General features: G+C 40.2%; 1 protein-coding gene and 1 long non-coding RNA gene across 5 annotated transcripts in view; both read right to left on the bottom strand.

The window, feature by feature from the left end:
- The window catches only part of SLC44A1 (solute carrier family 44 member 1), a 173,861-nt gene that overhangs the window by 109,818 nt on the left and 40,383 nt on the right, over window positions 1-23,660 (bottom strand). For 3 of the 4 annotated variants that reach the window (XM_037035966.1, XM_037035968.1, XM_037035967.1), the window contains exons 2-3: window positions 14,494-14,583; window positions 3,411-3,553 (exon numbers count right to left, since the gene is read on the bottom strand). In XM_037035966.1, the coding sequence (XP_036891861.1) occupies window positions 3,411-3,553; window positions 14,494-14,583 (233 nt within the window). Of the gene's footprint in view, window positions 1-3,410; window positions 3,554-14,493; window positions 14,584-23,660 lie in introns of those variants that run through there. The other variant, XM_037035969.1, reaches the window with a different exon arrangement.
- On the bottom strand, window positions 17,827-18,513 carry LOC118979751 (uncharacterized). Its single transcript, XR_005064981.1, has 2 exons — window positions 18,154-18,513; window positions 17,827-18,066 (listed from the first exon to the last, which is right to left on the bottom strand). It is a non-coding gene; the product is annotated as an uncharacterized LOC118979751 (long non-coding RNA).

Here is a 23,660-nt window from a genome sequence, read left to right as displayed (position 1 = left end):
TTTTGATACTATGGGCAACTATACTAAAAGAAAGGCTCCTGGGCATGGAAAAGACAATAAGGTGTTTTAAAGAACTTAATCTTATCACAGTATAAAGGATAGAGAAGATTAGAGGTAAGACGAGAATACACAGGCTAGCAGAAGAGCTTCATGAGAGGCCAACAAACACGTTAGGGCAGGACATTTCACTCTCGTAAACAATCAAAGACACACAAATGAAAACTATAAAACACCGTATTTTAGTTGAGCAAATTAGTAAAAATTAAAGGCTAGTAGTACTAGTAAAAATAAAGCAATCCCAGATGCAGCTGGTGGGAATGTTAACAGAATAGCCTTCATGGAAAGCCATCCAACAATATGCATTAGAAGTCTTAAAATATTCAGATCCTCAGACTCAGTAATTCACTTCTTAGAACATACTCGAAAAAAGAAATAAATTTATCTACCCATTCAATAAACATTGAATTGAGTGCCGATTATGTTCTAGGTACTGAGGATACAGAAGTGAACAGGGCAGATCTCACCTATGTTCTTGTGGAAATTAGAAGAGACAAATATCTAACAAATAATCACAAAATAAATGTATAATTACACCTATTACAGGACCCATTGTAAGAGTATTTTTAAGTACTTGATTTAACTGGTGAGATCAAAAACTACCTTTTTTGGAAGTAACATTTCTACTGAGAACGGAAGGATGAATAGAAGGTAGTCATGTGCACAGTGGGAGAAATTTTTTTCTGATAGAGAAAACAACATTCACGATGGCAAGAAAGAGTTAGTTATATTTAAGATTTTAGAAGAGCCATTCATTAACTTATTCAAAAAATATGAATGGAGATCCTAGTTAAGTATTAGGTACTGGAGCTGAGGATGAGGGATAGGAAAACATGATCAAGGTCAAGTTGAGGCTATAGCAGACAAAACAGGTATAAAAAATTCTATAGCTATGGAAGGGACTGGTATTTATAATAAAGCTAAAGACATATGAGGAAATAAATGAGTGAAAAAGGAGAAAACCAATGCACTGAACAGAAAAAAAGATGAGGATGGAGTAAAGGTAATAAAGATTTTCTGCCTCTTCTCAAATCCGAATAGACTTACCTGAGAAAAATATGTTCAAAACGTACCATTCGTGTTATTAAAATTACCATTTAAAATAGAAATACTTAGATGGGTCAGCACTAAAATGCTCACATGCAGGGAAGTGGCAAGTAGAGATTAAAAATGAATTTTAAATATCTATACATGAGTCAGGGCATCTCTCTACTTCGGAAACTACTATATTTTGCCATGTATGATACACACTTTTTTGTCCAAATTTTTAAAGGAAAAATAAGGATGCATATTATACCTGGGCAGTAGTAATTCTATACCTCTATAAATGTTTTTAATTCTTTAATGTATGCTTATGCATTACAAGTGTAACTCTAGAAAGCAATAACGATATCTGTATACAAAGTAATACCCTCGAATATGATAATCAGTTTGGTTTCTAAATATGTATAAATAAATAATTTAATTTAAACATTAAAATGAAAGGTTTTTCTTCCTGAAAGTTTGGTCCAAACACATAGGTATGCGTTATACACGGCCAAATACAGTATTTCCCTACAGCTAAGCTATCCGCAAATGGCTCTTGTCTATCTTCAGTGTTCAAGGAAAAGTAACCACTTTTAAAAAAAATCATAGTAGACTCTCTTTGTCAGAGGTCAAAATGCACATAGAATAACCCAAGGATCTGAAATTAAAAATTAACCAAATGAACCCCCCATTAAGTCACATGTGAAGGGTGACATTTACATAAACCATATGGTGAGAATATGCTTGGAGTCTTCAGCAAGTTATAAAGGGAGCCATAAAAATAATTACAACCTCACGTGACCAGTCGACCTGAGAGAGCAGAACCCTTTTCCTCCTGTCTCCTCAGTTACCTAAGTGGTAACCCTTTACATTCAGTGCATGTCAACAGCATTAAAGATTAAACAATATCTGACAGCATAGATGCTAGATACAAAAAAAGATACGTGGAACTCTGCGCTTTTTTGCAACTTCTATATGAGTCTAAAATTATTTCAAAATAAAAAAGAAAAGCAAACAATATATGGGTAGTCTTGCTACAAGAAATAATATTGTACAAGGCCTAAAATTTGTGTTAACTTCATGAGGCACTCCCAAAGGAAAAATGAAACAACCCCTCACATTACTCTTTAAGAGTCCTGTTTTCACTTCCGTCAGGGGATGCAGGTACAAACAAGAGAAAAGCTTGTGGTCTGCGTTGGCTATTCCACCGCCCACCAGGCTTTTGGAAAAGTCATTTTAGTCTCTCCAAGCTTCTACCACACCCACCAGGCAGGGTGGTAGCATGGGCTTGCTGATGACAGTGTGCTACACACATATTCATTATTATTACTTAAATTTTTATTTACTTGAATTTTATTATTCCTTTGTTCAATGGAGGAATTTCTCTGAGATGTGATTAACTATTTGGATATCTTAACATTTGTGAAATTACCAAATTAATCTTATACTTTCCAGTAGGGGACCAGATTTAAGCAACAGATTTATCTAATAATAAATATAGTTATTACATCCTGGGAGATGCTTCAAAATAGAAATACAGCCATAAAAAATGTTTTAAAAATCTACTTTGCCTTTCCTACAAAATTCATTAATTGAACTGGTTAATTTGTCACCTTAAAATTAGTTTGGTTAATTCTGACGTCCTGTTTTTGTTAGACTTGTGTAATAAAGTTTGATGGGGGCATAAATAGGCAGTTTAAACAAATATACTGATCATACATAAAACATGACTGAGAAAATATATTTTCCCCAGAGACAATAAAAACAAAATAATAGCTCTGTTAAAGAAAAAAAAAAGGCAATTAAGTCAGGAATTTCAAGAAATCCAAAAGATGAACCTTGAGAACCCAAAACAAATTTTAATGCCTGAAAAAGCAAATGCATCTTTTATAAAATTGGACTGATATGTACTTATAAATTATGCATTATAAAATGTTTCATTATAACTTTAATGTTTCAAAATCCATTATCATCCCTCTGTCTCCCATCAAATATAATCATAGGAAGAAAAATGTTATTTCTCTGGGTTAAAACTTAGTGTACAACCTAAAAGCTAATGGGAAAACAAAGTACGAGAGCAACCCTCTCAAATCACACCTTTAACTCATTAAAACCTCAAGGTTTTAACGTGGCAGCTACTTTTGGTTCCTGGAGAGTTTGTAGGTCAGCAATGATTCAAGTGGACAGTTTGGGGGAAAAAAGCCCAGGAGTTATATAAAAATAATATTCAATAGGATATCCTTATAACAAACAGTTCGAAAAGCAGAATTTTCTCCCCCCACTTCAAAGTGTCCATTGTGCCCGTTATCCAGCAACAGTCTACTCACTTCCGATGGGTGTGGTCCATGCCACTGTTTGGTATTGATTCCAACTTTGCATTTTTCTGCCCACAGATATTTCCATAGCTGTCGTATCCTGACACTAGTCTCGCTGCTGCACCTGTTGCTACTGAAAAGCCACAAATAAATCCCTAGGGAAAAAAACAGAAAAAAAAAACATACAAATAAACCATTTCAATAGCAACAGTCACCACTTGATACTTGACAATGAGCTTCTTTGTCTGTCGAAGGGAACAAAGAGCTATCTTTCCTTCTTGCAAACACTATTCCACTATTTTCCTGGGTTTGCACATTAGCAGCCCAAAGAAGTCCCCAGGGAAACACTATTTACTATCATAACAAAAAAAATCTCTAAGCTGTTACATCATAAGATCGTGTCTGCGTTTTATACGAGTAACAGCAGCTTCTCTGTAGGGAACGTCTGCTCCGTGCCAGGCTCTGTGCCGGGCACTTACCATACGTTACAGCTAATCCTCATGATGAGGCAAGGGAGGTTACGTAAATTTTCCAAGGCCACAGAAGCTAGTAAAGATCAGAGCATAGAATCAAACCCACTTCCTTCATTTTTTTTTTAGTTTTATTTGGTTGAAGGAGTCCTATTAAACGAACAATAACAATGCATAAAAGAAAAAATTCAAAGAATAATAGGTATGTGGGTTTTGAATGAACACTTCAGTGCACACAACACTTCGGTTTGCTTCCTGCAATAGAGCTGTATACAAGCTAAAGAATGACGCCATGAATGCTGCCATGCTCTTAATATTGGACAGTCAAGGACAGTGAGGCACTGGGTCTGTGTGCCACACAGGTCACTCTGTTTCACGGGAGCATGCTTCGCCACAGTGCCAAAGGCAAATGGTAGATGCTTCAGAACCACATCACGCGTGCCAGGTCAAGTACCGTATTTTGCCATGTGTAATGCGTCCCTGTGTATAATGCATGCCCAGGCTTNCCATGAATGCTGCCATGCTCTTAATATTGGACAGTCAAGGACAGTGAGGCACTGGGTCTGTGTGCCACACAGGTCACTCAGTTTCACGGGAGCATGCTTCGCCACAGTGCCAAAGGCAAATGGTAGATGCTTCAGAACCACATCACGCGTGCCAGGTCAAGTACCGTATTTTGCCATGTGTAATGCGTCCCTGTGTATAATGCATGCCCAGGCTTTTGGCCTAAACTCTCAGGGAAAAAAAAATCTTTTGTTTTATTGTTTAATTCAATTTATTTATTTATTTATATTTAGGTACTTGGGGCTTTTTTGTATTTTAAAGAAATCTTAGCATTTACTTTTGAACATATTGTGGTACAAGAAATTGTATGTAACAAATGATTATAAAACACAAGAACAGATACAAGGTATTTGAGGTACTACCCACGTATAATGAGCACCCTTATTTTTCCCTATAAAATTTGGGCAAAAAAGTGCACATTATACACAGCGAAATGCAGTACATGCTGACCAAAACAAAGCAGCAAAAGCCCATACTCAACTGCAGGCTAGTGGGCCTGAGGACAGGCGGTAAGGTGAGTCACTACGGATAAACTGATTGAAGTTGGAGGAGAGATGGGGTTAAGAACTATTCCTGCAACTTGGTCCTTCCAAGCTTGAGTTCTTGTTACCTTTATTAAAATAGCTAATGAAGGCAGAGATTACACTGTTGACCCAGGATGGCCAAGGATCATGACAGCACTAAGTTGCCCTGGTAGATCTCAGGCCTACGGTGGTAAGAACGACACGCCTACGTCATTCCTCAGAGAAAGTATACCCCTCTTAAACATGCTTTCCTAAAAAGGCACACAAACTCCTTTTCTTCTCTTCAAAATAACCTATTTCTATAATTCAAGTAAGGGCAGTGAGGGGGGAAGAGTAGAGAGTACACCTCTAGCTAGAAGTAACTTCTTGAAATTACACTTTGTAAGAAAGCAGACCCTGCCGATACTATTCCTGATTTGCTACTATCTTGCTCTCTGACCCTTGCCAAGTTACTTAAACTCCCTGTGCCTCAATTTACTGACCTGTAAGATGGTGATAATGATGGCTCATGAGGCGTCTGGAAAGATTAAATAAAATAATCCAGTAAAGTGGTAAGATTCCCCAAAGTAAGACCTCAGTAAATATTAGCTATTATTGTTCAAAAGAAGAACACGCTGTAAAGGAAAGTCCATGGGCTTTGGGCCCAGATCAACCTGTACTGATCAACGGGACACAAATGACTCAATTTTCTCCTTGTGTTAACTTGGACACACTGGCTTAATTCTCCGTGCCTCAGTTTACCCAGCTATAAATTAGAGCTAAAACCATTTACCACAAAGGCTGCTGTGTGAACCACATGAGATAGTACATGCAAAGTGTCTATCTCAATAAATGATAGTACCCTTCTGCCTCCAAGCCACAGCTATCTTCGAGGGCTAAATTAGGCACAGGTGGTCAGCACTCACTCATGCATCCTCCCCCTGTCGCCCTCCTCTCTCCCCCACCCCAGACTTCTCCCAGGAGACTGCAGGGCAGTTAGCCCCATCTCAGAACTTCAAGCCAACACCAAGACGTGAGAAAACAATTTAACCCCCACATACATACACATATGCAAGCCAACACATCACTTTAAACATATTCTTGAACCTCAAAAATAGAAAACCCTACAACTGAGCAAAACCTGTAAGTGGAGGTAACTAATAGGAGGTTTGATGACTAACCTTTCCAATATGGCTCTTTAAGAAAGCAGCATCATCGGTAATAGAAAGGGAATCTGGAAAGCCCTGGATTCAAGCCCTCACTCTGCCACTTCCTGCCTGTGTGACCATACTGTGACCCTTCTTCCTTCCTGCCTTTGACCCTCCTATCTATTTAGACTGTTTTCTCCTCATACCTAACACAGACTACTGAAGTTTCTTATCTGAGGTTTCGGTCAGCCATAGTCAACCATGGCCTGAAAATATCTAAACAATTCATATGTTTTAAATTGCATGCTGTTTTGAGAAGCATGATGAATCTCACTCCACGCTCTACCCCATCTGGGACATGAATCAGCCCTTGGTCCAGGACATCCATGCTGCATAAGCTACCTGCCCGTCAGTCACTTAGTAGGTCTCTTGGTTATCGGATCAGCTGCCACGGTATCCCAGTGCTTGTGCTCAAGTCACCCTTATTTTATTTAATAAGGGTCCCAAAGGGTAAGAGTAGTGATGCTGGCAACTTGGATATGACAGAGAGAAAGTACTCCCTTTAAGTGAAAAGTCATGTATGTATAGAAGAAAACATAGTATCGCCCTGGCTGGTGTAGCTCAGTGGATTGAGCACGGGCCTGTGAAGTAACGGGTCGCTGGTTCGATTCCCAGTCAAGGCACATGCCTGGGCTGCAGGCCAGGTCCCCAGCAGGGGACACATGAGAGGCAACCACACATTGATGTTTCTCTCCCACTCTTTCTCCTTCCCTTCCCCTCTCTGTAAAAATAAATAAATAAATAATGTTTTAAAAAAGAAAACATAGTACTTGTAGGGTCTGGTACTAGCCATGGTCTCAGGCATCCACTGGGGCACCCTGGAAGCTGTCTCCTGTGAATAAGGGCAGGACTAGTGTGGTATCTATTTCACAGCCTAATGATGAGAACTGAATGTGATGATGCATACTGAGCCCCTGGCTGGTCTGGCCCATGGCAGGTAATCAATACATGGTAGCTGTCAGCGGTACACTTGAATAAATCAGACTAAAGAGGTTGACAGCGGTAATTGGGGACTAACCCCAAACCCTTACTTGACTTCAGAACAAAAATTCCTGGGGGGATTAAAGTGAGAAATATTGTCAGTAATTTTGTTTCTACATAAAAATATTTAGATCACAATTACAATCTTCTTTCACTCCTAATCTAAGACAGCAAAGTCCTTGCATAATTAAAAAGGTTATGTTCTTTCACTTTTCATAGAAATTTTCTTCTTATGCTTGATAAGTCCTTTGGATTCTAGGTTCCTTTAAATAATTTCGGATTTCCTTTTCTGACTATTTTTAACAGTATTGTTGGACATGTGGTTTAGGTGTTGTTGTTTTTTTTTTTAGTCATAAGTCACCCCACATCCCTCTGGGATGCAGGCAGAATATAGATAAATGTCACAGACATACAGTAAAATGGGATGCTGACATATTCTCACAGTTGCCGCGTAAACTTCTTGGCAGCTTCCAAAGCATCAGAATAGAGAGGCTTTGGGGAGAATGGAGAGAGAAGAATATGACAATAAGCTAGGAAGAAACCGTGCCTGTTCTCCCAGGGACTTCCCACATGGTACACGCATTGATAATGGGGAAGTAGGCCAAATATACGGTAATTAAAAATACAATCTCTTTTTTAAAAAAGTCCTGAAATCCAAGTGCAGGAAGCACTACAGTTTCAGATGAGAAAAAAATATGGTACATGACACCAAAATAGGGTGGGAAGCTTTACAGAACACACTCACTCAATGGCTCCACAGAAGGGGGGGTGGGGGCTGGCATTCAACAGAAGGAAATCACATTAATAAAGCAAACAATAAGGGAGATGAAGAAAGCTTTCATATTCCTACAATAGGGAGCAATCACTAGAGAAAAAGCAAGCCTATTAGTTAAGAAAGAGATGCATGGCTAAAATCTTAAAGTGACTGAGTTACTGAAGTGCTTTCACAATGGCTATTTTAAGACAGAGAGGAGAAACAGACAAATCTAGTCACAAACAGGAGGTGACTCCAATCAGATGAGGGTAGACAGGGATGGTGCATCGCAGGCAAGCTCTGGCAACTAATGAACACCTACTGCCAAGTGGGAGAAAGACAATTTGCTAAAGAATGAACTGTGTTCATTTTCCCTTCACATCCCAAGGTTTAGTGCAACTTCAGAGCCTTTGCTCAGTTTCATTCATTATTAGTCAAAAAAGGAGACATGTTTTATTTCATACGCTTGTTGAATTTCACACCTGCAGCCTTTACTGTGCAAAGGCCTTAGTTTAGTTTTGGAAAGGAAAAAAAAAGCCAACAGAAACATGAAGGTGGGGAGAGGGAGTACAAACATGGCAAAATGTTTCAAAATAAAAAGATGAGGGAAAAGACTTATGCTTATGGCCCTCTCCCAGGATGTAATGAACTTACATCCAGATTCTGTTTTTTCTCAAATACTGCCTACGTCCTTCAGCCCTACACCTCTCTTATCCCAATCAATGCTTACAATCAGTCCCTGAATAACCAGTTTGTCAAACCGTGGAGCAACATTTGGCTTGTTCCTGCTGAGCACCCCGAGACAAGGAACACTATCAGGCCCAGCAGACAGGGTAGAATTAGAACGCCTGATGCGGAGTTACGGTTTATGCAAGCGAACTAAAAAAGCTAATTTAAAATGTCTGCCAAGCTGGTACATTTCTGGATTTCTTTAAGGTTAAATAGGATGCATTACTGCAAGAAAGAGGAGAGCGGAAGACAACAATGACTGGAAGGCTAGGAAATATCCACCCATTAAGCACTTGATAAGCACATACAAGTGCAAGATGTCAGGCAAGGCACAAAAGGGCTGTAGCACATGGAGTTCACCCTAGAAGAACCGAAATGTCTCAGAAGAAAGTAATGGGGTGTGAGGGAGCAAAATCAGGGAGAGTCAGTTCCACAAGCAGCTCCAGCAACTAAAACAAACAAACACAAGAAATACTAGGAACTGAACCCAGCTCTGCTGCAAATACTCCTTATGGTCCTGGGTCAATCCCTTTAAATTTTCTGTGCCTCTGTTTCCTCACCTGTAAGAAGGACTGGACTAGATTAATCTCAAAAGCCTTTGTGGCTTCCACAATTCTATGATTCTAAAGAAAAGTATTAGAGATTAAGTTTTTCCAGTGTACACTTAAAGAGAGAAGTAGGTATAAACCCATTTGGGCCACTATAGTGATTGACGAAAAAATAAACGAGACTAAAAGCAAAATAGATTTAACTAAACTGTACACTTAAAAAGGCTAAAATAGTAAATTTTATGTTATATAGATTTTACCACAGTTTTTTTTTAAAAGGAAAAAAAGGAAGATTTCACAGAAAGTAGGCAGAAAGGATCAGGTAACCTTACAGTAGTTTGTGGTATGCCGCTCCTTTCCTATTCTACGATCCCAGCAAAGCACAGACTGTCACACAAGTGACAAAACACTGCAGTGAGTCTTTGAATCTCTTACTCTGCGCTACTACCAAGAACAGTTAATGAGGTAGAAACACTGTGCTCCAGGAACTTGACTCATGCTATAAAATAAAAAAGGTCCTTGAAAGCAGAGTGAAGGGAAAAATTATGCAATGAGGTTTCCTAAATCCAGTCCAAGTCCAGACCATTCTCCCAAATTTCTGCTCTGCATCTCTGACTGCTTATCCTTACCCATACGTTTTAGGTGTCAAAGTCACCCTCTCAGTCCCTCATTTCGCCCAGCCATTTGCCTTTCCTGTGTACATCCTGTCTCCTTGGTAAGTGTCGCTATTTACCAGAACACACATGTAAGGTACAGAGCGAGAAGATGTTTCAGTTCTCCTCTCTCCGCGCTCTGGCCACTGCCCTAATTTCCCACCTCTCTACTAGAGGAAGTGGCAATGCTCAACTATTTGCTCAGAGTCTAAAATATCCATTAGACTGCATTTTACTGGTAGTTGAGGTGTGTGCTACAGGCCCATGTTCTGAACTTTTTCTTTCGTTCCCAGTTCCAGGCAACAAAAAGAGATGATCTCGTAGAGCCTCACCTTCCTCTTCTCTCTTGTGCTCAATGTGGCCACAGATAAGTTATAACATATCTTGACGGCTCTGTTCCCTTATCGGTAAAATGGGAATGGTGACAATGTCTACTTCATTGAGCAGTTTTGAAAATTAAATACGTGTCTGTGTCAGGTGCAGAGAAGAGTACCCAGTTATCCAGCAGGTAGTAAGCAGCAGTATCAAGGGTAAGTTGCAGAGGGTTTTTGTAGCTTTCATTTTCCATGGCAGACACTCCTAAACTTTCCTGCCTTTTTATAATAAGTTGATCTGGGCTGATTTGGTTCAGGTAGACCTCTCTTCTCTCCTCTTCTTATATATTCTTCTCCCTGAGACTGAATGAGATCAGACCATCCGAGATGGAGAAAGGTCCTCTAGCCCAAGCTTTATTCCACAAGTCATTTGACAACGGGGCACTAAGGATATAATCCGGTATCTGCTCGGCTACTAATAAAGTACATTTTGCCATGTATAATGCATACTTTTCCCCCCAAATGTTTGTGTTAGAAGTTCAGGGTACAGTTTTCAGTTCAAACCCTACATCATCTCCTCATAGGTTCCTTACCTATGTTTGGGAAAAATCGGATGTGCATTGTACGTGAGTAGTATTAATCCTGTACCTATAAAAATGTTTTTAATTCTTTTATTTATGCCTATGCATTAAAAGTGTAAATCTAGAAAGCAATAATGATATCTGTATGCAAAATAATACCGTGGAATATGATCATCAATTTTGTCTCTAAATATAAATAAATATTTGGATTAAAAGATTAAAATGAAGGATTTTTTTCCTGGATGTTTGGGCCCAAAACATGGGTGTGCATTATACAAGGCAAAATACGGTAATAGTGTTTATCCATCCACTCTTGTTCCCTCACGTGCCCAGAAGCCACAGTTTAGAAGCCTACATCACCTATGAGGAGATGATGTAGGGTTTGAACTGAAAACCCTGCCCCGAACTTCTAACACAAGAACCTCTTAGTCACCCTTAATCAATCTCTCACTTGCCTGCAACATTGATGACACCAAATCCTACTTTTTAAAGTTTTTTTAAAAGATTCATTTGTTTATTTATGTTTAGAGAGAGGGGAAGAGAGGGAGAGAAACATCAATGTGCAAGATAAACAATCACAGGCCCCCAGTCAGTGACCTGGCCTGCAACCCAGGCATGTGTCCTGACTGGGGATCAAAGTGGCGACCTTTTGGTCCACGGAGTGACGCCCAACCCACTGAACCACACCGGTGAGGGCCAAATCCTACTTTTAAAAATCTCTCCTCCTCCTCTTATTTCAGGTTTTCACCTCGGATCTGGTCTCCTGCCTCAGCCCCCACAGTGGACCACCTGGAATCTCTGCCCTAGTTACAATGGCTCCTGACTACCAGGGCTGTCTTTCTAAACCTAAATCTCATCATTTCTTGCTCAAAATTCCTCAGTGGTCTACCAGTGCCTACAACAGTGGGTCTCAACCTTGGTAGAACATAGAATCAGAGATTAAGTCAGAATCACTGAGGTAGGGCCCGGAAACAAGTATTTTTTAAAAGCTCCCAGCTGATTCTAATGTGCAGGTAAAGTGAAGAACCTTTTTTTACAACTTTAGTGAAAAATAAAAATTTAGAAATACAATAGTAGATGTAATTTTTAAGAGCAGATTAAGCATGTGCCTGATAATTTCAAAAAACTGATGAAAGTTTATATGGAAAGTGATAGCTCTAAAGCAGGCTGATAGCAATTTACTTGGAAAAATACCCTAAGTTCTAGACAATTCAAACATGGAAAAACCTCGAAGTAAGGACAGAAATAAAAAAGAGTACAAATATTTATGAGAGAATGAATATGCATCTATAAAAAGGGTTAAACGGAGACGATGAGTGAAAGAAGACAAGATCTTAAGACATTTCAGAGGTGGAGCAGAATGACCAAGAAGTGAGCAGAGAACTGCAGGGAGAGGTCTTGGGTAAGGATGTGCTGTGAGCATTAGGCTGCAGGGTGACTGAGAAAGAGCAGAGCAGAAGCTGCTAGGCTGCCACGTGAAAAGAACGCAGGCAGCAAGTAAGTTCCAGTTCCTGCTCAGTCTTTGCCACTTGTTACCATCCGTATATTCTTAGATAGGCTAGGATTTAACCTCACCATACCCTGTCTATAAACTGGGGGTAAAACCTATCTCACAGGCTAACTGGAGAATTTAATGAGGCAAATATGTGTACGAAAGCCTCGAGCACATGCTAATGTTCCGTGTTTGTTGACTGTGTCTCTTTAAAGTAGTAACAGAATGAAATCAAAGGGAAAAAATCTTTAAAATACATGAATATATGCACAAAAAAGTAAATGCTCAGAAAACAAACCTTGAACTACTGTTGTGCCTGTAGGGTGAACTTTGATTGCTCTAGTTCCACATGACGAAAGTTAATGTTTGCTCGCCTTCATGAAGGCAATCCATTAAAAACATCATTCCAAATCCACCCTATGTCCGCACTTAAAAAGTGCACACAGTGGGTCTTAATTATCACCGCACTGAAATCAACATTATATTGATCACCACAACATTATGTTGATCACCGCTGCATTAAAGCATTTCAGTGAGCAAACAGCTCCTTACTCCCAAGTCAGCCTGTTAACAGCAGTAATTGTACTTTCCTGAGCTATTCTGGCACAGAGATTCAAAAGCATCTTGGGTGGCAGTTACATGTTCTTGTGAACATTACTCTGAAAGGTCAGCTGCTTCTTGTCCCAGAGTTAAATTCAGGGGTGGGGACAGGTTACGGACTAATTCTGTTAGCAAAGACTTTTTCACGCCCCGTGTGTATTCACGCAGGCGGCATTTCAGCTGCCACTCCATTGAACTAAGTAGACCCCTGAACACTATCACAGAAGTCCTGAATTAGGAAGTGGTGGTGTGACTTTTCAGAATGTTCTGGGTTTGCTGAGACTGACCTATTTTCTTTAAAATGAATACCCCTTCTTTTGCTGAATTTATTATATCTAGTTAAAATTTACTTTCTCTCCCTCGGTTCAGGGGCAGAACTGGTACCTACAAGTAGGCCTAGTAGCCACAGTTAGGGTTGGTCTGTGATTCTCGAATGGCATGTGCAAGACGGACAGGTACAGAGAGACACAGAATAAGAATTTCCCAAGGAACCTCTATGAAAGGTATGAAAAAGGGGCGGGGTAAACATACTACACATAATGGAGAAGGGCTGCCTGGGCTAGCCTGATTTTGGTTTGAGTTGTAAAGACTGTGGAAGAGAACAATGCTGCCTGCACAGTTCTGAGGAAGAAGAAACAAGGCAGCAGAAAGAGCACTGGCCTGGGAGCTATGAGACTGTGGCTCTGTCCCCAACTCTGTCGGTAAGTAGCAGCGTGGCCTTGGGTCATAACCATAACCATCTGGTCATAACCATCTCTGCATCTGATGTTTTTAATCTGCAAAACAAGGGCCACGGACCACATGAGGACTTCCAAGTCTTTTCTAGCTGTAAACACCAGTCAGCGCTGCACCAGCTGTTTTCTATCTTTTTTTCCAGTCCAGCAGACAGGCGGTGACTCTGAAGTCCCCAAGCCTGTATCAGAAACCCCTGCAGGGCAGAGTGGGAGTGGCAACTGGAAGGAGGACTCTGCCACCACTTTGCACCAGGGACTCTGCTCCTGCCACCTCTGTACCCTTAAGAAAGTCACCGGGTTCCTGGATCTCAACTGGAAGTTGCCACTCATTACCGTAGACACAGCAGGCAGCAGGAGCCCAGTGTAGGCTGAACAAGGAAGAAGCAGTGAGCAACCAGCCTCCCACTCTAGGAAGAACTAAAAAATGTCCAAACTGGAAACACTGCAGATACCAGCTAGCAAAACCTCCAATTTTATGCAAAGGAATACTGAGCCCCTGAAACGAAAACTGACTGACACAAAAATAACCATCAGGTATGTGTAGCCAGGTTGGATAAACACTCAGGACTCTTGACTTCCATGGCCAGTGCACCACCCCCTTAAGATCAGAATTTGCAGAGATTTATGTTAAATGATGTAGCTTTCTAAAATCATATGGTCAAAGAGATGTGAGTCCCAGCTGCTTCTTAAATTCCGATCTCTTTTCATGTATACAAAAAAAAAAACCAACAAAAGAATATCAAGGGGTACTAGATAGTACTACTAAATTGTACGGCAGAAAAATAATGTGCTTCAGTGGTATTCCACAACCTCCAGCTATAGAAGCAATTCAGGTGGAATTGAAACTGAATAAGTAAATAGGTAGATAGATAGATAGATGGATAACAAGCTTCCTCTTCAAACCAACTCCCCAGCATTCCCTCGGATCTTAGTGCAGGTTATGATCCCCTGGGAGTTTCCTTACCATGCCAATGCAGAAGAGGATAAAAAGCAGCAGCCATGGTATGTCTGTGCAGCTACGATCTTCTAGTGGCTTCCATTCTCGCTTGGAGCTCTAATTGAAAATATAAAATGAGGGAATGGCAAGTGTTAACTGCAGTTAAAATTAGGAACGCATTAATAAACCTACCATTTATACGTAGACCCCTTCTTTGCCTGACAAGTTTCTATTAAACCTCGAAGATGCAACTCTGATACCCGTCAGCATTCTGTGAGGTTCATCCTCACTCCCACCCCTCTTCCTGGCCAGGCACAGTACCCATTCCAGTGCCGTTTGGCTACTCTAGTAGAGTCCTTGGCCTGCTGAACTGCTATTTGCTGAACCATGTCAACAGACCACGAGCTTCGCCAGAGACCGCTTCTCATGTCTTAGCATCTAACACAGTGCCTGAGGGTTCATGACAGGTACTCATGATGGCGTTTTTAATATGAATAAACACATGAGAAGATTCTTCCAATGTCTACCTTAGTGGTAGCTTTTTCTCAGTGTGTCCAGATGACAGACTCAAAAATTTAGAACATACAGAGAACTCTGTATGTTCTCTCCTAGGAAGGAAGCCCATTAAAATGAATTCCTATTCAGAGGTAGATTTTTCTAAGTCTTATAAAATTCAGCGAGAAAAACCAAATTAAAACAATTTTATAGACAGATCTGGGCAACTCTGAAATTACCATCCATAAATTTTCCTTCTGTTCCTGGAAAATGTCAAGAGTTTCTGTATCAAACGCAGAGTTTGCTGAACTAAGGGACTAGAGGGATTCTAAGAGTTCATTTGCAAAGTATTAGATTGGAATTTGGATGACATTTTTCTTACAGCTACTGTCTTAGATTCTCACATCAGCTCATGCATTCCTTTTAACCACAATGTAGTTGAAATAACACTCGAGGTTTCTTTTTTTTTCGGTTTTCTTTTCTTGGGTATATTTTATTGATTATGCTATTACAGTTGTCCCAATTTTTCTCCCTTTGCTCCCCTCCACCAAGTACCCACCTTCCCTCCAGAAGTCCCCTCTTAGTTCATGTCCGTGGCTCATGCATATAAGTTCTTTGGCCTCTCCATTTCCTGTGCTGTTCTTAACACCCTCCTGTTTATTCTGTATCTCCCAATTTGTATTTCGGGTTTTTAAGTGTAGTTTACTTATTACGCTATTACAGTTGTCTCATTTTTCTCCCCCTTTTCCCCCTCTACCCTGCACCCCATCTCCCTCCAGCACTCCCCACCCAACCCTTACTTAGTTCATGTCCATGGGTCACACATATAAAAGTTCTTTGGCTTCTCCATTTCCTACTATTGTTCACCTCCCCCTGTCTACTTTGTGCCCACCAATTATGCTTCTTATTCCCTTTTTCCCTCATCCTCCTTCCTACCCCTCCCAACTGCTAACCCTCCATGTGATCTCCATTTCTAGAATTCTGTTCCTGTTCTAGTTGTTTGCTTAGTTTTTATTTTTTAGGTTCAGTTGTTGATAATTGTGAGTTTGTTGTCATTTTACTGTTCATAGTTTTGATCATCTTCTTTTTCTTAGCTAAGTCCCTTTAACATTTCATGTAATAAGGGCTTGGTGATGAGGAACTCCTTTAACTTGACCTTATCTGAGAGGCACTTTATCTGTCTTTCCATTCTAAATGATAGCTTTGTTGGATAGAGTCATCTTGGATGTAGGTCCTTGTCTTTCATGACTTTGAACACTTCTTTCCAGCCCCTTCTTACCTGCAAAGTTTATTTTGAGAAATCAGCTGACAGTCTTATGGGAACTCCTTAGTAGGTAACTATCTGCTTTTCTCTTGCTGCTTTAAAGAGGCTCTCTTTATCTTTCACCTTTGGCATTTTAATTATGATGTGTCTTGTTGTGGTCCTCTTTGTCCATCATGTTTGGAACTCTCTGTACTTCCTAGACTCGTGTGTCTATTTCCTTCATTAAATTAAGGAAGTTTTCTTTCATTATTTTTTCAAATAAGTGTTCAGTTTCTTGCTCTATCTCTTCTCCTTTCAGCACCTCTATGATTTGAATGTTGATACATTTGAAGTTGTCCCAGAGGCTCCTTAGCTTATCACTGTTTTTTAGGATTCTTTTTCTTCTTGCTTTTCTGATTGAATTTTTTCTTATGTTCCAAATCATTGGTTTGATTCTCAGCTTCATCCATTCCATTGTTGGTTCCCTGGAAATTTTTCTTCATTTCACTGAATGTAACCTTCATTTCTGCTCGGAGCTTTTTTATGCTTTTGAAGCATCCAGTGGGTTCCTTGAGCATCCTAATAACCAGTGTTTTGAACTCTGCATCTGACAGATTGCTTATCTCCATTTTGTTTAGTTCTTTTTCTGGAGTTTTGTTCTGTTCTTTTATTTGGCCCATATTTCTCCATCTCCTCAATTTGGCAGTCTCCCTGTGTGTGTTTCTGTGTATTAGATACAGCTGCTTTGACTACCTGTCTAAGTAGTATGGCCTATTGAAGAAAAGTGCACTGGTAGGTCTTAGGTGGTCTTCAGAGTGGGGCAACCCACGTGAATCAGGTTGATGGAGTCTCCAATACGGTGTCACTGCTCTGTGGCTCTGTGTGGGAGACGGCTAAGAAAGCAGATAAGGCTGCTGCTGCTGCAGCTGCTGCCTGGCCTTTGGAATTTTCTCCAGGAGAAAGCTGTCCCCTGACACTCGCCCTAATGCCAGACACTTCAATTTCTCCCCATTTGCCACTGGTGTCTTTCCAGCTGCTGCCCTGGTGCTGGAGCCCAGAGGGAGTGAGTCTGTGTAAATCCTTCAACTGTTGTGGGCCCTTTAAGAGGAGACCCCTGAGAATCCCACAGTTTCTTTCACCATCCCAACCCCAATTGGTTTTTAGAGCCAGAAGTTATGGAGACTTATCTTCTCTTCCTGGCACTGGAACCCTGGGCTGAGTGGTCTTGGAATCCCTCACCCCCAAGATATCCCTTCTGATTTTTATCCACCACATGTGGGTGTGGGGCCACCCATTCCATGTCTCCTCGCCTCCCCATGTGTGTTGTCTCTCTCCCCCTCCTACCCATCTGGATGAATGTTACTTCTTTCATTCCTTTGTTGTCGTACTTCCATACGAGTCGATTTTCTGATTATTCTGGGTGATATTTGTTTTGTAGTCTACTTGCAATTTTTGCGGTGGTTGTGCAAGGAGGTGAGCCGTGTTTACCTTGCCTCCACTTTGACCACGAGTCCTGTGCTGCTACTGCTGCTCATGAACTCCAATCCTCAGCTTCCACAAGACCTGGTGCCCACAGCTCTTCACCCTGCTTCAGCTTCAAATGTTGGTCCATAAATTGACTCTCCACCATTTCCTTTTCCAGCCACTATATCCCCTCCTTGTATCCAACCATTCGGTACTATTCGATGAAAAATTGAACCTGCATAATGTAGCTTGATGCCACCTTGAGAAAATCCTGCTTTTCCTGTGCATAAGACCTGGAAATTTTTACATGTTTTGGGACATGCATCGTTGTACAGCTCAAAAATCAATCTTCCAATTGCAGAAAAAGCAATGGAAACATCCAAGAACACAAAGTCATGCTTGGTGTCTTTTAAGAATTTAGCAGAATAATCCACAGTAAGTGCCTGATACAGTGCAGGGGGCTTAAAATCAACAACATCCCACACCTTGTGGGCCCACTTCTGAAGATCAAGTGCATCACCCAGGAGCAGATCATTAATAAAACACATGATGTAGGCAGAATATTCCCAAACTTCATTCTTAAGTTCCTTTATCTCATGCCTTCCAAAAGAAAATCCTATAAATGTTTTACTTTTTCTTAAAATCAGCCCCTTTTTTCTCCTGTAGATATTGATCCCATGCAAAATCTTGAAGAGGAACTATTATAAGATCTTCAAATTTGGATGGAAAATTGCTCTTCAGACTCTCAGCTGTGCTCTTCGCAATCTGAAAGCTAGAGCTTTTGAAGAGCCCCACCACCTTCACTTGCAGCGGCTGCCCGGGCGGCGACTGCGAGCAGAATGAGATGGACCTCTACCCGCCGCAAGTCTGTGGTCCCGCCACGACTGCGTTCTGGGACTCGTCGGAGCACAAACACGGCGTGTCGCCAGTCAAGGTTTCTAATGAACAAAAATCCCTGACTCTCATACCCTCTTCTGGAAACAGTAAGCAGAGAAGGGAGAGAGAAGGGAGGCTTGGGAAACCTATGGGAAAAGTTCCTGCAAAAAGAGGGTTGGGGCCCTCTTCCACGGCAAGATCCAGGAAGCCACCTGGGGAAGGCCTGCCAGCGGGAAGGGGCACAAGAGGGAGGCGGCTCGAGGTGAGGAAGTCCTCTAGTGTAATCTGAATTGAGAGTGCAAGAGTGGGGAGCCAGTCCTTAATCAGGTTTGCTTAGCTTTTCCTCTATCTAAAAACAATGGTTTTTAATGATGTACCTCTGATAACTTGATGAAAGCTGCAGATGCACTTCTTGGGAGGTAAGCATATATTTGCATAATTTTCATAAATATTTAGGGAATTTAGACTCCAGGTTAGGAAACTCAACCTTGAACACATGCCTGTCACCATGGAGGGCGGAGAGTTTGAGCTCCAACCACTTCTTCCTGACCCCTTAAGCGCTAACCAGACAAATGCCTTTTCCTTGTTTGGTGCCTTACATGGTTCCATTGTTCAATGACAACAAAAAAACACCACCCTCGATCGGCGGATCCCAGATGCCCACACAAGAAAACCAAAGAGCACGAGTTAGTCATGGAAAAAACCTTATCCCAAGACTCCAGCTGTAGAAACCAAGAGTGAGTAGGCAGTTTTTTCCCAGAGGACCGTGACATTATGGTAAATGGATAAGGGGCTCTGCTCTCTCCCCGGCTCTGTCATTAGTCAGCTGCGTGGCTTTAGAGGAATTGCTTCATACCTCCGCGTGGCAGGAAGGAATTAGATTGGATCTGGTAGGGTCCTTCCAACTCTAAAAATCTATGATCAGGGATGCAGTTTTGTGAAAATTTTTGTCATGACAAAAAAAAGAACTGTAAAAATAATTTGGCATTATTTTCTGTGTCATTCAAATACGAAGGCCTACATTATGGACTGTGTTTTGGATGACAGTTGCTCACAGTATGACTAAGGAGTGTTTCTTTGTATTAAATAATTTCTATCTCAAATAATACCCATTACAGTAAAATTACTTAGAAGCACAGGATTTCGACACCTCTTTGAAACATGTTACATTTACTCAAAGGTAATTTTCAGGGCAACAGTTACTTTAAAATACTACATGTTTATCTTAACAAACACTATGTACTGGGGAGAGGGGTCCAAAGGGCCTCTTATGAATTGAGCACTTTCTTTAACCAAGCTATTTTCTTAGGGTTTTTTTTGCCTCAGACAATTTGACTTTTAATGCTTTAATTTTTATCTATAACATAAAGAAAGTGGGATTTCAGCCTTGACCAGAAAATACACAAAGATTCAACGTCTTAGCAATTCCACTTACTGTGGGGCCATTTCTGGGCCAAATACACAGAGAGAACCCGTCAGTGGGGATGAGAAATGGAGACGGGACAGGGGTTACATATGAAAGTCAGTGGCAGAAGACACAGAGTAGAACACAAGGGATGGGGGTGGTCACCCTCACTAAGATGAAGGAAAGCTTCTTAGAGGAGAGGCAGCTGACTTCACAGGGCTGCTCTGAGGATTAAACACGAGCACCTGTCCCACAGTACGCGCTAATTCCTGGCTGTTATTCTCACTCGGCAACACTGGCTTTCCAGTTAAGGCTCTCCCTATTGTTCCACTACCCTTTCCACCGAAAGGAAGAAAAAGAATATAAAACTTGCTTTTCCCCTTATACGAACCAAAAACTTAACTGAAAACAACGGTGGCAAATTTCATTTTAGCTACTGTTTTAATGCACCAATTGCTACTAACTAGGAATTATACCCAAAGCTTTAAATACATTTTGTATTCTACCTTCAAAACAGCTCTCTGATGTAGGTATCAATGCTATTTTCACAGATACAGAAAACTCAGGCTCTGCAGTTAAATAACCAGCCCAAGGTTCGCAGCTGTGCAATCAGAATTTGAACCCAAGAGTGTGGTTGCAAAGCCAAATCCAATGAGACTATCACTCATTTGCACTACTCAGTAAAGAGCAAAAACCATTAGTTTTTTTCTCACACTGAAAAATCCGGGTGCCAATCCAATAATTTAAAATCCTATAGGTACAGAAAAAGAAAAAGTGAGATGTTTTACAAACCATAAAATTTCTCAAATGAGTCAAGAAACCCACTGTTGAAAAAGTGTAATGATTCCTTAACAGATTTAACCAAGTGGCAACTGCTTTTAGTGCTGTCTACTTCCTCTTATTAAAATCCACGTAGACCTAGCAAAAGTAAAATGTTTTGCGAAAGCATTTTTTAGATGTGATTTTTATCCCCTTATCCAATTCTACATGAGATTAATATAGGCTGTCAATAAATGTTAGGTCCCTTTCACTTCACAGAGTCATACAATTTAGGAACTAAATAGGACCAAAGTAATCCCACGGTCCAAGCCTTTCCATGAGAGCCGTTGAGATTCGGGGAAGGGAAAGAAGGGGCTTGCCCAAGGAACCTCATTTGACCCTCAAAATAATTCTAGTAGTTATTATTCTATATTCCCATTTTTAGTTAGTAAAAGAGAAAACTATGGTGCAAGGAAAATAAGAGGCAAACCTATTTCTGAAACCTGAGTCCTCAAGCTCTGGCAGAAAGCTGAAAACTGCAAGAAAGAGTTAAGAAAATGCTGAAAATAAAAAAACATGGTAACAGAGGTAAAGAATGCACGGACAGGCTCATCAGTTGAATAAGCATAGCCAAGGAAAGGATCAATAAACTCAAGGATAGGTCAATAGAAATTATTCAAAGTGAAACACAAAGCAAAAAAAAAGTGAAAATTTAAAACCCAGAACAGAGCATCCAAGAATTATAGGACAACACCAAATCATCTGACATATATGTAACTGGACTCCTGGATGGGGAAGACAGACAGAATGTTAGATGAAATAACGACATAATTTTCCAAAATAACAAAAGAAATCAAAGCACAGACCCAAGAAGGTTGGAGAGAATCCAGGATTAGTACAAACAGAATTAACACACATGCATGCAGGAGCACAAACACACACACACAATATGTGTTCTGAGTGCAGAAAACCAGAGAGAGAGACCATCTTGATAGCAGCAAAAGGGGAGAAAAGATACAAATTAAGCCAATGCATTTATAGAGAGAAACACAAATTAAGCAAACTTCTTGTCAGAAACTATACAAAGCAAAAAAAACCATGGAATGACTAATTTACTGAAGGAATGTTTTATTTTTTTAAAGATTTTATTTATTTTTTTTTAGAGAGAGGGGAAGGAAAGGAGAAAGAGAGGGAAACGTCAATGTGTGGTTGCCCCTACCAGGGACCAGGCCTGCAACCCACGCATGTGCCCTGATTGGGAATTGAACCAGTGACCCTTTGGTTTGCAGGCTGGCGCTCGATCCACTGTGCCATACCAGCCAGAGCCTGAAAGAATTTTTTAAATCACTATTTACACAGATTCTCTACCCAGAGAAAAAGTCTGTCAGAAATGAAGACCTTTTCAGATAAACAAAACCTAATAGTATTTACTAGCAGCAAACCAAAATCACAAAAACTGTTAAAGAAAGTTCTTCAGGCAGAAAGAATATGATACCAGACAAACTTGGATGTATACAAAGAAATAAAAATTTTCCCACATAGGTAAAATGGAGGTTTAAAATTTTCTACAGTGAAGTTTTTTCATTTAAAAAATAAAGGTGTGACTATGTTTATAGTGACATTCACATCGTATAGTCTTTTTGTACACTTACACAAAGTTAATAACATAGAAGGCAGAATTATAATTTTTCATATAGTAATAGGCTATAGAAAACATTTAAGAAATTCTAAGTCAGAACAAAGCTGATGTCTACCTCATATTTGTCTTATATCCTTAAGGTTAGGAGAAAGAATATTTAACATCTTTACTACTTTGAAAAATGTATCATTTTGTACAGCACAGATAAAACAAACAAACAAACAACTTCTTACAGAAGTCAAAGTACAGGCAACTATGTCCTAGTCTCCACACTCACTCTGAGCCTTAATAGTTAAACCCAAGGCCTTCCAGTGAATTTGATACGCTCTACTAGGGGCACGTGTTTTTTAGGAAATAAACCTGCAAAATTTTACCCTATATTTTCATGTCATTTCTAATGAAGATACAGTTGCCAAGTAAAAGTATCTGTAGATAACAGTAACACACAAAGGTTGACAATGGTATGTTATGACTAGCTAGGTCAGATAGGGTATCTCTGGAGAGCATCAAATAACAGGGTAGGCAGGGGACCAATTGGGCAGGAAAAGGTCTAACAGAATCTCTGTGATTCTACTTCACAGAAATGAGCAGGGCAAGAAGGATTAGGAAGATAGAAAAAGACCAGAGAGGCAACAGCAACAATCTATACTTAAGACAAGACAAAAAGAGTCTACTAGGTCTCAAATATGTAAGTAAGTAGGGTCCAAAATCCAGTTAGAAGAACAGTGAAGAAGATACAAATAAGTGGAAGCATATACCATGTTCATGGATACGAAGAATTAACATCATGAAAATGTCCATGCTTCCCAGAACAATCTATACATTCAATGCAATTCCTATCAAAATACCAATCACATATTTTACAGAACTGGAATATTCAAAAATTTATATGAAACCACAAAAAACCCTGAATAGCAATAGCAATCTTGAGGAAAAAAACAAAGTTGGAAGAATCATACAACCTAATATAAAAATATACTAGAAGGTCACAGTAATCAAAATAGCATAGTACTGGCATTAAAAACAGACACATATGTCCTGGCTGCATAGCTCAATTGCTTAGAGCATTGTCCCGATATGCCAAGGTTGTGGGTTTGATTCCCAGTTAAAACACATATAAGAATCAACCAATGAATACATAAATAAGTGGGACAACCAACTGATGTTTCTCTCTCCCCCTTCCTCTCTCTCTTACACACACGCGCGCGCGCACACACACACACACACACACACACATAGATCAATGGAACAAAACAGAGAGCCCAGAAATAAACCCATGCCTTTATAGTCAATTAACATTTGACAGAGGAGGC

Source organism: Sturnira hondurensis, unplaced genomic scaffold (assembly GCF_014824575.4).
Source record: "Sturnira hondurensis isolate 20B ecotype Veracruz unplaced genomic scaffold, ASM1482457v3 Scaffold0022566, whole genome shotgun sequence".
NCBI lineage: Eukaryota > Metazoa > Chordata > Mammalia > Chiroptera > Phyllostomidae > Sturnira > Sturnira hondurensis.
The sequence above is the reverse complement of the archived record's forward strand: the minus strand, read 5'-3'. Positions and strand labels throughout refer to the sequence as shown.